This window comes from Schistocerca piceifrons, chromosome 5, assembly GCF_021461385.2.
Source record: "Schistocerca piceifrons isolate TAMUIC-IGC-003096 chromosome 5, iqSchPice1.1, whole genome shotgun sequence".
NCBI classification, from domain to species: domain Eukaryota; kingdom Metazoa; phylum Arthropoda; class Insecta; order Orthoptera; family Acrididae; genus Schistocerca; species Schistocerca piceifrons.
Window position 1 is genome coordinate 23448243 of NC_060142.1, and position 15428 is coordinate 23463670.

Here is a 15428-nt window from a genome sequence, read left to right on the forward strand (position 1 = left end):
CTAGACAGCTAAAGCAATGTCCTGTGGACAATAATGTCCCAACACCAGGGACAAAGTATGTGAAAATAGCCCGAAATTAAAATCAGTATTGGATAATATACTCCGACATGAATACATTTCCAGTTGTGGATACATAGCGATTTGTGTTGCCCATATGTTAGCCTTGTTGTGGCACATTAAATGGTGTTAGTGGCGTCTCTGTCCTTAGAGGTAAAGTTCTGCTATTTTGGAGTAAATTGGTGGTATTTACAAAAAAACTTAGGATACTGCACTGTGCTGCTGACATTGGCGTCCAGAAAGGTCACGAGCTATTATCAAATGGGCAACCAGTGGCTCGGTAGGTAAACAGACTTGTGCCGGCTGCAGGTGAGTATGGCGGTAGGGGACTACCTGGCGACGGTGGAAGCGGAGCTCGTTTGCAACCAGTGGGAATGCCAGTAAGTACAGGGAGACTTGTACAGGGAGACTGGTAGTGGTAGGAAGTGAGCCTTATGTTAATGGACTTAACTAATGTTGGTGCCATCGGTGTCAAATGAGATAGTGAGCAACTGTCTGGTTGGGAAAGTGTGGCTGAGTGTGTCAGCACAAAGAGTCCCAAACCGGCTGCTGGTTAGCTCAACTGGGTCACGAGCCTGTGCTCAGACGATAACTGGTGAGTGAGTGGGTCAGTACGGAGAGCCTCGCGCTGTCGGCAGGTGAGCCTGGCGGTGGCGGACTGCCTCGTGCTGGTGGCGTCGGTGCCCAACGAGATCCTCAGCTACTACCTGGTGGGCAACCAGTGGCTGTGGGGCGACGTGGGCTGCGCCGCCTTCGTCTTCTGCCAGAACCTCGGCATCAACGCCAGCGCGCTCAGCCTGGTCGCCTTCACCGTGGAGCGCTACATCGCCATCTGCAGGTAAGCACCTCCTCACTCAGTCCCAGTCAGTTTTCAGGCAACAGCTATTCGAAGCAAAATTTAGCTATGTAATTCCGTATGCATAGAGTAACACCTGGCTCCCGAGATGTAAAGCCGTACAGTATTCTACACACTTAGCTTACGGCACAGTTTGAAGACTGCTGTGATAAAAGAATCCCTCTATCTCCAGCTATTAGTTAAAGAGTAAACCACTCTCTAAACAAAACTAAAAAGTGCATGGCAGAGCTACATCCCCCTAGGACTTTTTCCCAAAACATTCACGGGCGAGTGCAGGAAGAATGACTGTTTAAACGCTTCTGTGGTCGCTGTCATTAGTATAATCTAGTCTTCGAGATCCCTTTTACAGCGAAAATATATTCCTAGATTCAAAACTTGAACTTGCTTCTAGAAAGTCTCTATGTAGGCTTTCATGGGATACTTTGCGCATATGTACAGGTGTCTGCTAGTTCAGTTCCTTCAGCACCTCCGTCACACCCTCACCCTGTGGAGATCCGTGCTGCACTTCTTTCAACGCATTCAATATCTATCGTTCAACCTGTCTGGTAAGGGTCCCACACACTTGCGCCAATGTTGAAGAACGCGTCACTCGAGGGTTTTGTGTACAAATATCCTTCGTAGACTACAGCCATTACCTTGTATTTTACCAAGGAATTGCAGTCTGCGACCTGCTTTACCGACAACTGGCACTACGCGATATTCCTCTTCATGTGCCTGTAAATTATTGCATCCTCTTATTTGTTAGAGTAGATCGATCAAGCTGTGATCCGTTGATACTGTAGTCCTAGGATAATACATAAACATATCAAAAAAAGCTTTGCATCACCCCAGTTCCGAGAACTCCTGAAGATATACGTTGAGTGTGGATATTGTATCACAGACACAGCCCCTTTGACTGTTCAGAGATGTCACTAAACCCGCCCAAAGATGTAAACAACCATGCATGAGTAGCGCCTATTAGACGGAAGGGGTCCGACAGCCGATCAGTTCCAGTCATTCCGGGAAGGAGATAAACGGCTCGTGGTGTTTGCAGTTCAACCATGCCTAGACTGTCAATACCGTGGTTAGACCGCGTCCGTATTGTTACTTTGTGCCAGGGAGGGCTCTCAACAAGAGAAGTGTCCAGGCGTCTCGGAGTGAACCAAAGCGATGTTGCTCGGACATGGAGGAGATACGGAAAGACAGGAACTGTCAATGACATGCCTCGCTTAAGCCGCCCAAGGGCTATTACTGCAGTGGATGACCGCTACCTATAGATTATGGTTCGAAGAAACCCTGACAGCAACGCCACCATGTTGAATAATGCTTTTCGTGCAACCACAGGACGTCGTGTTACGACTCAAACTGTGCGCAATAGGCTGCATGATGCCCAACTTCACTCCAGACGTCAATGGCGAGGTCCATCTCTTCAACCACGAAACCATGCAGTGTGGAAGAGGTGGGCCCAACAACATGCCGAATGGACCGCTCAGGATTGACATCACGATCTCTTCATCGATGAGTGTCGCATATGCTTTCAACTACAAAATCGTCGCAGACGTGTCTGGAGGCAACCTGGTGAGGCTGAACGCCTTAGACATGCTGTCCAGCCAGTGTAGCGAGGTGGAGGTTCCCTGCTGTTTTGGGGTGGCATTATGTTGGGCCGAAGTATGCCGCTGGTGGTCATAGAAGGGGCCGTAACGGCTGTACGATACGTGAATGCCATCCTCCGACAGATAGTGCAACCACATCGGCAGCACATTGGCGAGGCATTCGTCTTCATGGACGACAATTCGAGCCCCCATCGTGAACATTTTGTGAATGACTTCCTTGAGGATAACGACGTTGTCGACTAGACTGTCCATCATGTTCTCCAGACATGAACCCTATCGAACATGTCTGGGATAGATTGAAAAGGGCTGTTTATGGACGACGTGACCCACCAACCTCTCTGAGTGATCTACGCCGAATCGCCGTTGAGGAATGGGACAATCTGGACCATCAGAGCCTTGATGATCTTGTGGATAGTATGCCACGACGAATGCAGGCATGCATCAATGCAAGAGGACGTGCTACTGGGTATTAGAGGTACAAGTGTGTATAGCAATCTGGACGACTACACCTAAAGGTCTGGCTGTATGGTAGTACAACATGCAGTGTATGGATTTCATGAGCAAAAAAGGGCGTAAATGATAAATATGTTGATCTCTAGTCAAGTTTTCTATACAGCTTCCGGAACTCTCGGAACCAATGTGATACAAAACTTTTTTTATGTGTGTATTTTCATTTTGTGTGTTGTAGGATCTTTTATATTTCTGATCATTTGAAGTAAGTTACGATCGTTGCACCACTTTAAAATATTATCAACATCTGATTGATCATTTGTGCACCTTTTTTCAGGCAGTACTTTATTGTAGATAACAATATGGTCTGCAAAAACGCTGAGGTTACTCTTATTATTCTCCGCAAGGCAATTAACGTACAACATGTGCAGCAAGAGTCCCAACACATGTCGCTAGGGCGCACCAGAAGTTACACGTCTGTAGACGGCTCTGCATCAAAGGTAGCCTGCTGCGTCATCCCTACCAATAAACCCTCAAAAAAATTGTTCAAATGGCTCTGAGCTCTATGCGACTTAACTTCTGAGGTCATCAGTCGCCTAGAACTTAGAACTACTTAAACCTAACTAACCTAAGGACATCACACACATCCATGCCCGAGACAGGATTCGAACCTGCGACCGGAGCGGTCGCTCGGCTCCAGACTGTGGCGCCTAGAACCGCACGGCCACTCAGTCCAGTCAAAAGCCCCGCTTGACGCCCCGTACGGCAGTGCTTTTGATAACAGCCTGGGTGAGAGACTGCGTCAAATGCTTTTCGGACATCGAGGGCTGCTGCGGCTACCTGGCTACTTCTATCCATGGCTTTTTTAGGACGTCATGTGAGAAAAGTGGAAGTTGGGATTCACATGATGGATGTTCTCGGAAGTCATACTTGGTGTCATGGACGAAGTCATTCTGTTCGAGATACCTCATTACCTTTCAACACGCAATATGTTCTAAGATTCTACCTGAAACGCACGTCGAGGATACTGGACGGTAGTTTTGTGTGTCACTTCTGCTACCTTTCTTTTGCACGGATGTCACCTGTACTTCCTACTTACTACAGGACACGGTTTTCCGTTCGGCAGATCTATGGTAGATTACAATTAAAAGAGGGGATAAGTTAACCTACAAATTCTGTACAGAATATTTGTTGTGTTGGCAGAAGATCCAACACCGTGTTACTAGTGGAGGCTGAAATGCTCGCGTTTTAGCTCACGCAGTCTGGCGTGAGGAGGGAAGGACTATACTGACGTGAGGTCTCGAACATCACAAGGAATTATAATTCAGAAAGCGGACGTAATTAGTTTGATACTTAACTTTAATCCATTAATGATGAACGTCGCTGTTGACGGTACATGATTCACAATATTATCTGTTCAGATTATAGTAACTGAATATGGCGCCTTGCTAGGTCGTAGCAAATGACGTAGCTGAAGGCTACGCTAAACTGTCGTCTCTGCAAATGAGAGCGTATGTAGGCAGTGAACCATCGCTAGCAAAGTCGGCTGTACAACTGGGGCGAGTGCTAGGGAGTCTCTCTAGACTAGACCTGCCGTGTGGCGGCGCTCGGTCTGCAATCACTGATAGTGGCGACACGAGGGTCCGACGTATACTAACGGACCGCGGCCGATTTAAAGGCTACCACCTAGCAAGTGTGGTGTCTGGCAATGACACCAAAAATATCACAGCGATTGCATCGGGTCCTGCAGCTTTATTTAATTCTAATGATTTCATCTGTTTATTAGAGCCAGTGAAACAAATTACTGTTTGTCTTATCTTTTTGTGCTACGAGAATTAAACTGGAGCAACACTTATGTTTTGTAAAGAAACATTTGAAACCGGAGTTAAGTATCTATGGCCGAGCGGTTCTAGGCGCTTCAGTCTGGAACCGCGCTACCGCTACGGTCGTAGGTTCGAATCCTGCCTCTGGCATGGATGTGTGTGGTGTCCTTAGGTTAGTTAGGTTTACGTAGTTCTAAGTTCTAGGGGACTGATGACATCAGGAGTCCCATAGCGATCAGAGCCATTTGAACCATTTTTAAGTATTTATGCTTTTGTTTTACTCGCCTCAGTTGCAGGTACTGTCTCGTCCATGAGTGACTCAACACTAACTTTTGTGTCGCTGCCAACCTTTGCAAAAGAGCAGAATTTCCCCGGCTTTTTTCAAAGGACATTCGATAATAATCTGATAGGTCAGTGATTGAAAGCTTCAGTTTTTGCCCTCTTGGCAGCCAAACGCTTTTAATGCAATACCTATCTGTCTATAGCCCTGTGCTTTCTTTTACATCTATATCCAGCAGCCCATCTTTATTTACAAGTTTATTTATAATATGTGTATACCATAGAAGATCCGTCCCATCACAAACTATTCAACTGGGTACATATCTGTCCAGTGCAGATCAACAACACTTTTGATCTTGAGTCATAATTCCTCTACATGTTCCCGTCTCGAGGTAAAAGTTTCAAGTTCCTGGTGGAGAAACGTCACTGCCTCTTCTTCATATAATTTACTGAACATACAAATCTTTTTACTTATTTAAATTTCCCTTTGTAGTTTGGTAATCACTGGTGGTACAACTGCTTCAAGGTGACTGATACCAGCTCTCATGTGGACATCATCAAAGAGGTCATGTCTACTTGTTGCCATTAGATCTAAAATGTAACGATCATGCGTGAGCTTCCAAACAATCTATTGTAATTAGAGAAGCAATTTCTAATGTTTGATAGGATGTTTTGTCATTCCCATCACTAAGAAAACTGTGCTCATCATAACTGGCGATTGAAACATGATTGGGGAACTTACCTAGCAATGAACTGAAGTTTTCTCTTAAGTTTTCGGTTTCAGCAGAAAGTGAGTCTGGTAGTCCATATGGGGCTCCAGTTATAATTTTATACCCATTTTATTGAGTATTTCGTTTGGTTCTACATCTACAATGAGCGAGGCAAACTATTCAATTGAACACTATGAGGAGTGCATCATGTAAGACAAGCTTGTGGCTCCTGACGAGGGGCAACAGCCGTTTCAGTGGCTGCAGGGTCTGTCGATGACTGATTTGGCCTCGCTGTGCTGGTACTGCGAACGGGTCACAACAATGGGAAATTACAGCTACTACTTTCCCCAACGGCTTGCAGCTCTGCTGTACGGCTACATGGAATACTCTTGCATAAAACATTCGGACGTGAAATAGTCCCTCATTCGGATCTGCGTGCAGGGACTACTCAGGATAGCATCATCAGCAAGAACAGAAGTCAGCATGGGTGAACGAACCAGGAGCCTGCTGTGGAGGCTGTCACGAGGCAACGTTCGCTGAACAGGGGTCGAGGAGACTGTGTCGACAGCCCCTTGGTTCACCTGGGCGGTCAGTTTGTCAACAGCTGCAAATCTGTTCGCCTGTCCTCGTCTCACCAGCCATTATTCACCCCTGTCACCAATGGCCCGTGGCGCTTCACGGCAGCCTCGGCGACTGTTTTGGATAGCGCCATTTTGCCACCCACGGCACGCTTTAACCACTTTTTCTGCGTTACGAGGACGACTGCACTGTTGTGCGCACCGCACGCCTTCTGCACGCGGCACTGCTCGTGCTGCCACCTGTCGCCTGAGGTGGGCTGCTGCACGTTGACGTCGAACGCGGTTGCTGGTCAGGTTAACGTGACTGGACCGTGTACATGGCCCACCAGTGTGTGTTTCGCGCTCATTACAATCTCACACGTTATCCTTCAATCCCGTCGCCACATGCTATGAAGGAATGGGTAGAGGTGTTTGTGGAAACGTGATACGGTGCGAAAGAAGGGTGGAAGTGAAAAACGTGAGGGCACACGACAGACTGTTGCAAGAGTGGGAGAAGCCGACAGCCAAGGTCCCAGGCGTTCTGCATGCAACCGTGCGCTATAACTTGACATAACAGATCAGAGTGTACATTACATAGAACTGCAGTACGCCCCCCGCAAAATTCAGATAGTGCAAAAGACTGAATGTGTAGAGCCTCCAAAACACACAGCGCTTTTGCAAGGAACTGTTGGGAACTCAACCCAGATGTGTGCGACAACCTGATCATGAGCGATGAGTACAATTTTTATGTGTCACACTTAATTAACAATAAAACTATAGATACTGGTTAAGTGGAGATCCTGAAAAGCTTCATGAAACGCCATTTCACTGTCAGAAAGTCTTAACGTGGTGTGGTGTATCATTGTCTGGAATCATCTGGCCTTATTTTTTTTAAGACGATCGCTACATTCATGTTACTGTGAACTCACAAAGCTGTGTTCACATGTTGAACCATTTTTTAGTGTGACAGCTTACTGATGTTCCGCAAATACAAACACATCCTCCCGATAACACAGGACCACTTGCCATATCTCGTAGTATTCCGTTAACACTACACAGAAAATCTATTCTGGCCATCTCATCTGCAAGAACGGAGACGTTTCCTGTCCTCCAACACCCCTTGACTCTTCAGGTGTGATCTCGTCCTTTGGGATCATTTCAAATACTGAATCTCTTGGTGGGACCCACTACACACCATCCAGGAACCGAAGGATGAAATTTCGGACGAAATGAATCGAATTCCAATGCCAGCCCAGCATATTTGACGTCTAATTTACGTAAAAGTGTGGGAAGGAAAATAGCGGCTGTGGTGTCACCGCCAGACACCACACTTGCTAGGTGGTAGCCTTTAAATCGGCCGCGGTCCGTTAGTATACGTCGGACCCGCATGTCGCCACTATCAGTGATTGCAGACCGAGCGCCGCCACACGGCAGGTCTAGAGAGACTCCCTAGCACTCGCCCCACTTGTACAGCCGACTTTGCTAGCGATGGTTCACTGCCTACATACGCTCTCATTTGCAGAGACGACAGTTTAGCATAGCCTTCAGCTACGTCATTTGCTACGACCTAGCAAGGCGCCATATTCACTTACTATGTATCCTGAGCAGATAGTATTGTGAATCATGTACCGTCAACAGCGACGTTCATCATTAATGGATTAAAGTTAGGTATCAGACCAATTACGTCCGCTTTCTGAATTCTAATTCCTTGTGATGTTCCAGACCTCACGTCAGTATAGTCCTTCCCTCCTCACGCCAGCCTGCGTGAGGTAAACGCGTGCATTCCGGCCTCCTCTCGTAACACGGTGTTGGCTCTTCTGCCAACACAATAGCGGCCATCTAAATGATGTCATGTTCAATTGACGGACATTTTAAATAGCAAAAGATTGTAAATGTGTGTCGTATTTCTTTTCTATGAGTGTGGATAAATTTGCATCTGTAGTGGAAGTTCCAACAAGTGTCCATGTCACTGCCGGACTATTTTTGTTTTTTGTTATTGTTTTTATTTAATCCTTGACAACCATTGCACATCAAAAGTGAGGCCAAATTGTTGGGTAGGAGCATAAGATCGGAGTATTTTCCCATAATTTTAACGAACACAACACATACACATGACAGAGACTTTAGTCATCAGTAGTATACTCTCTTCAGCTATTTACAACACTCTGCACAGCTGAGGTAGCTTTTCGATTCCGTAGCTGTAGCAATCAACCAGTTTTGAGGCGTACAACTCCTCGAGCCACGTTCGGAGCGTATTTTCATCCGGACTGGAAGTTCCTTGAAGCAGCGAGGGGGGCAAAGGGATGTGTCAGGTACCAGGTGCCATTTGCAGAGAGACGCCAAATGGTCTGGAGCACAAACAAGATTTTTCGGAAAAATATTATTATTAGAGTAAATTTTGTGTGTTATATTTCTACTGTAGATGTGTTTCTGGAAGGGGTGAGGGGGCATTGAAGTGTAGAGTCGTACCCCGGGCACCGAGGAGGGGAGTGCCAATAAGTGCTGTGGCCCGGACGGCGATGGGGAGGGAAAGGGAGAGTAAAATGTCGAGACCCGGGCGCCAGTTATCTTCGCTAAACCCTGCCTTGAAAGTTAGTTGTTCGATAGAGATCGGAAAAGGCGAAAATCTGAGGGCGAAATGTTAGGTGAACAACGTGGGTGGGGAATGCCTTTCCCACCCAACTCCAACACAGTGGCTTTTGCAGGTGTAGGAGAAAGGGGGCGTCGTTATTGTGGAGTAGCGTTGCTTCTCTCAGTCGTACTGGTCGTTGTTCTTGGGCTGCATCTGCAACGTGTCTCTGCTGTTAACAATAAATGTCGGCAGTGTTGGTAACATGTCGGAAAAGTTTCATAACATCATGTCTTGTAGTTGCGTACAGGTCTTTGTGCAGGGGGCTGTTGCCTTGTTTGAGCTCAACCATTCTTTTCTTTTCCTTGCGTTAGCATAAAGGCACCATTTCTCACCAGCAGAAATGGTACTATATAGGAATAGTCAGTGTCGTTCACAAGCCAGTTTGTGACGAGCAGGCAGACTTGCCAACCACCCTCCCCATTGCATGCAAATGTCGCACGGTGGTGGAATTATCACAGTTCATCACATTTGTCAGTTATTCAGTAGACCGACATGGAACGTTGTAATTAATGCTTGTAAACGATCTTCGTCAAACACGGAAGATATTCGTGAACACGGAGAGTCACTAATAACAAAACGATCCTCGTTTAAACGAGAAAACCATTTTCTTTCTGTTTCTGTCGAGTAACATTATCCCCGTACAAGGCGCAAATGTTTCTGGCTGCCTCCCCTGATAGAAATCGAACAGAACAATTCGTCGGAAATGTTCCGATTTCTACACTTGCAACTCCGTTTTTTAGCGCCCACAGCTCCACTCGTAAACCCCAAGACAAAATGACAATACGCAAACTCAAATAGCAACACTGAACTACAAACAAATGGCGATCGATAAATGAAGGCGTGGAAACCGAAATACTAACACGCAGCACAAAAATGCTACGAACCTATGCACCAACCTAATACGTGTCGGGGAGGGAGCAAGCAGAATGTAACAAACTGTAACCGCAGTCCCCGGAAGGCAGCCCTTTACCGTTGCCTGGGCTGCCGCACTCACTGAGGTTTCGTGGTGCCCTCCCGTTTGGGATGTGAGCCGTGGCGCTCGTTACTGGCGCGCCAGTCTCTTGGATGTCCATTATCGATCCTTCGATGCTTCTTATCTTTGCTTGTCTTGTTGTTTTCGGCATTCGCGGGGCGAGTGGCAGTTGACGTTTGCTCGGGCGACCTGCTGAGACGCCGCGAGGTTCGAGGTGGGAAGCAACCACGTATATGCGGAGTTGGTTGTACGCGGTCTGCCGGTTCAGGATGGAGGATATGTGTTGCCTGCCTGACTGTCTGCTCTCCTGATTTTGCTCGCCGTGCCTTGCGACCGTCTAGCTTGGGTTGCTGCCTGGTGTATCCTACACGAGCAGAAGTTAAGCAGCCTTGTGTTTCTTTTAAAGAAAAGGAGAAAACGTATAAGACCTTTTGTAACCAATTTTGGTGGCCTCTTAAGTGTGACCTTAGCGTTTACACTGCCTTTGGGGAGAGCTAATTCTTTTAAATTTAAGTAGTTGGGGTTTCCTGTCCTTTATAATCTTTTGTGGGTTTTATTTGTATTTTTTCTTTGGGGTTCCTTCCTTGCGCTTGTATAGCGGGAAGTGACACCGGGTGTCTGATGTTACTGCCGCCTCCGGCATTCGTGTTTTCAATTAAGTGTTGTCATCCCTTCGAACGACCTGGTGTCACTCCTCGTTAATTAATGCTGGTTTATGTGTACTTAATTTTGAATTGTCTATTTGAATTAATATTTTGGAACGCAGTATAGCACTAAGGCAACCTCATTGTATACCACCTTGTGCCCCGGTCTAGTACCTTAATTTTCAGTGGCACGAGTTAGCTCCACTACCGGTTTTTCTGATGTGCTCCCTTCAAAATCTTGTCTTTTATAAGTTTGCCCCACGTGTGTCTGGGAACACAGAGATGAGCTTTGGTGTGACTTCAGTGCTAGTCAGTTAATGGAATCTTCATTTTGGCTTGGCTTCCATTGAAGAGTTTGAGTGGAGCGTAGTGTGTTTGATTTGTTATTCATTTAATTACTATAAGTTTGTTTATTTAATGGGGAGCAAGACATTTAAAGACTGTCGGTATTAACTCCCCTAGTTGCTGGGTGTTGCTAATTCGTTCCAAATGGCCTACTACTTATTCAATAACAAGGATGTTGATTAGTTGGTTACTGTGAGTACAAATTCACGCTATTTATTTGTTGCCGAAATTGTTAAGGGGTCTGTGTCGTGATTCGATCACTAGCTACGTGTTTGATCTGAATTGACATAAACCTTACATTGCCTCCTTAAAATTTGTTGCGAGCAGAAACCCTTAAGAGAACTAAGTTCTGTCTCTACTCACGTTAACCTTTACTGAGAGCAATATTTCTTGTAGTTAAATTTTGTCTTAAAATGTGTATTTCTCTGGTGTAATAAACGAGTGAAGAAAGGAAAAAGCAATGGGGCCTGGTCCTTGCTGTTGTGTCCGGTGTGTAACACGTATCAGGATGTTGTAACTGACTGCGGCCGCCCGCTGCTTCTGCCGCCCGCAGGCCTCTACGGGCGCACGCGCTGTGCTCGGTGTCGCGGGCGCAGCGCATCTCGCTGCTGGCGTGGGCGCTGGCGGCCGCCTACAGTGCGCCCTGGCTGGCGCTGACGTCGACGCGGCCGCTGCGCTACCGCGGCCTGCCCGAGCTGCGCGCCTGCGACTTCCGGCTGCCGCGCGCCCATTACCTGCTCTACTTCTTCTGTGACCTGCTCGCCTTCTACGTGGCGCCGCTGCTGCTGTCCTGCGTGCTGTACGCGCTCATCGCACGCGCCCTCTTCCGCCGCGGCGCCGCCTCCGCCGCCTCCCGGGGCGCCGGCGCGCCGCCCCCGGACGTGGACACCGCCGGCGTCGCCGCCCGCTGCCAGGTGACGCCTCGCCGCTCGCTGCCCGCGCCGCGCGCTGCCGTAGCAGAGGACATCGAACTGAATTACACTCGCTGACACACACACACACACGGACTGACGAGCCGACACATTCTGACCGTCTCTTTAACAGCCTATTAATTCACATTATAATTGAAAATACTGCTCCGATTTCTGGACAACAGATGTCTCTCCACAGCTCGTGTAATTCACATAAACTGTGGACTGGCGGTTGTGAGCACTTTGCTCGTGCCAGATACCGACCCTGCTGTGTCCCATTACGTTTACATCAGTTGTTCAACACGTCAGAATCAATTCACTATCATAATCCTCAAATCACGATCCTGTCCTGATGACATGCTGTGCCATGAAGGATGCGAGTGGCCTGTTGTAACGTACATAACTGTCACAGTGCCTTTCATTACTATCGCAGATATCGTGCGAGCCCAGGTGAATATCTGTCCGTGGCAGTTAATATTGAAAGGGAAAACACTTTCGGCTTTTCAGGCCATTTTTAGGTGACAGTTGAATGACGCGAGGACAGATAAACATCATTTGCGGCTTACACAGATGCTGTTTGTACAGAAGACACGAAAATGGCAGAGTGTTTACATGGGGAAAATCACATTTTTTGTCACATAGAAATAATTACATTAACTCAAAAAGGGGGAGGATAAAAGAAGTTTCTGTATGTAGATACACTTAACAACTGATGAGAAATAGATGAATCCCATGGCTCCTAGACTATATAGCTTGCTAAAATTACATAAAGATGTTCCACTATGCCCAGTAACGTCATCCTTTTCTGCTCTACGTTACCTGCTAGAAAAAGAGGTAGACTATATCATTAAAAAGATAACCTGTTCTAGACCTAAGTTTGGTATCAGGAATTCCGTGACTTTAGTTGAAAAAATTGATGATATATCTCACCCAGTTCTAAACTAGTGTCATTCGATTTCACTAACTGATTTGCAAATGCTCCTACTGACAAACGTATAAACATATTAACAGATCTTCTGCACGAATCCGAAGTAAATCGTTCAGATTTACATGACATAACCGATGCTACTCAAATGTGAGTATAACAGAACTACTTCCAGTTTCAACGCAAATATTGTAGTCAGACTGATGACCTTTACTATGGGTTCACCTCTTAGTCCTATACTATGTGAAATTTTCATAGGCTGTCTCGAAAAATTTCTTACAGAAAGAGCCACTGAATAGCAAAATTAAGAACCGTCTCAGATATGTCTATGATGTGTTTGTGGACCGGTAATAGTTGACAGTTAGATACGTTACTACAACATTTAAACTCACAACACAAGAAAATTCAATTTACAACTCTTCTATAAATTTCTTGGACCTTAATGTAGATATCAATACAAGACGACACTTATTTAGCGTTTACAGATATAAACTTAGCTACTGATGCGATAACACCGGAAAGATCCCAGCACCCACACAGCCACAAATATGTACCTTCTCATTCGATGGTGCTTTGCCTCTTATCTGTTCCATTATTTGAATCAGCCTTTCAAACAGAGCTACAGACCATCGGGCATACCGCTCTCACCAATGGCTATGCGTGTGCCCTAATTGATGATATACTACGAAAAAAAGGAAAAGCGTAGTTACATCACTACTGTACACTGTTAACATCAATGACTCAACAGTAACAAACATGGTGTAAAGTTGCGTATATCAGCAACATTTCGGCATTTAATCACAACATATCAAAATTTTTACTCAATAGAAAATGTTGTGACTGTGACCTCTTGTGATGCTTTGTGGTTACTGGCTGAATGCGAGGAGAGGGTGACATGACAGGCGGGTGGCCGGTTTCCTCTCACTATAACGCAAAATGCACACGTGGTTAAAACACACTTTATTACAGGAACCAATTGAGTACTCAACTTCAGTGATGTTCTATCTCAAGGTCAGTGGTTAACAGCAATCAAATTACATGTACTAATTCGTGAATCTTGTCCATATCACAACTCTACACAATCACTAACGTTCCCTCAGAGCTAGCTAAGTTGCGAGGCGATGGCTATCACTGCGGAAGACTAGAGCACAGTGCGACCAATTGAGATGCAATGCGAACGGAGTCCCGATGCGGCGTACTGAGGTTGAGAGATTGATAAGAGTTCTGTCGGCGGAGGCGGCCTATATGCACGCTTTCCAGGGGGCGTTATCGGCGCGCAGGGGGACGTGTCTCGGTCTTCTCTTGTCATAGGCGTGCCTAGTTCAGAGCCTGCTATACAATGTCTCTTAGTGCCGACCAGGGTGCTGGCGAAGGGGTACGCCAGCGCAGTAAAGACAAACTGCAACCCTTGGGACAGAATGATGTATATAAACTCACTTGCAGGCAGTGTGGAAAAATGTATACTGGTCGGCCAGATAGAGATGTTGCAATTCGGCTACGTGAATATGAGAGGATGTGGAGAGAAAGAAAGAAATATTCAACCTCTGCTGATGCTCTTTTAGGAGAAAAACTTTCAGACTATGTAGCATGCGAAGTTTTACATCCTGTTAAAAAAAGCAGAAAGATGACCCTACTGGAAATACTGAAAAATCAATAGACACATGGCATGGAATGCCACCCGAGTATTAAATGAGCAGACTCAATTTCTCCTTTGTTAAATTAAGTTTTCGTTACAGATACTACACTCATCAGCGACAACATTATGACCGCTTACCTAATAGCCCGTATGTCCACCTTTGGCACTGATAACAACGGCGACAGGTCCTGCTACGGAAGCAGTGAAGTCTTGGTAGGTCATCGGAGGGAGCTGGGACCACATATGCATACACGAGTCACCTAATTCCCGTAAATTCTGGAGGGGAGGGCGATGAGCTGTGACGTAACATTCAATCATATCCCAGATGCGTTCGGTCAGATTCAGACCAAGACATCGACTGTAACTCACCACTTTGTTCTTCGAACCACTCCATCACACTCCTGGTTTTGTGACATGGCGCAATATCTTGTTCAAAAAAGACCACTTGCCATCGGGAAACATGATCGTCATGAGGGGGTGTTTGTGGTCCGCAACCAGTGGACGATTCTTCTTGGCCATCATGGTGCCTTACACGAACTGCACTGGACCCGTGGATGCCCACGTGAATGTTTCCCGTATCACAATGGAGCCGCCGCCAACTTGTATCCATCTCCGCAGTAGAGGTGTCAGGCGCTGTTGCACTGGCAGTCAACGGATTTGCGCTCTCCCTTCGGAATGATGAAGATGGTGTCGGGATTCGTCAGACAATGCAACGCCCTGCCACTGCGCCAGCGGTGGTCATGTGCCCATTTCAGTCACTGTTGCCTATGCCGTGGTGTTAACATTGGCACATGCAAGGTGTCGTCCGCTGCGGAAGCCCATCGTTAGGAGTGTTTGGTGCACTGTGTGTGCAGACATATTTGTACTCTGCCCAGCATTAAAGTCTGCTACAGTTCGCCATCTGTCCTGTTTTACCAGTCTGCCCAGCCTACGGCGTCCGACATCTGTAATGAGGTGTGGCCACGGAACCCCACGACGTCTGAACATGGTTTCACCCTGGTTTCACCACGTATTGATGACACTCACCACAGAACTTCT

The 15428-nt window shown here is 46.6% G+C and overlaps 1 protein-coding gene across 1 annotated transcript in view; it reads left to right on the forward strand.

The window, feature by feature from the left end:
• Positions 1-431: 431 nt before the first annotated feature.
• The window catches only part of LOC124798093 (thyrotropin-releasing hormone receptor-like), a 169028-nt gene continuing 154031 nt past the window's right edge, over positions 432-15428 (forward strand). The window contains exons 1-3 of the mRNA XM_047261336.1: positions 432-437; positions 696-895; positions 11556-11763. Of these exons, the coding sequence (XP_047117292.1) occupies positions 432-437; positions 696-895; positions 11556-11763 (414 nt within the window). The remainder of the gene's footprint in view (positions 438-695; positions 896-11555; positions 11764-15428) is intronic.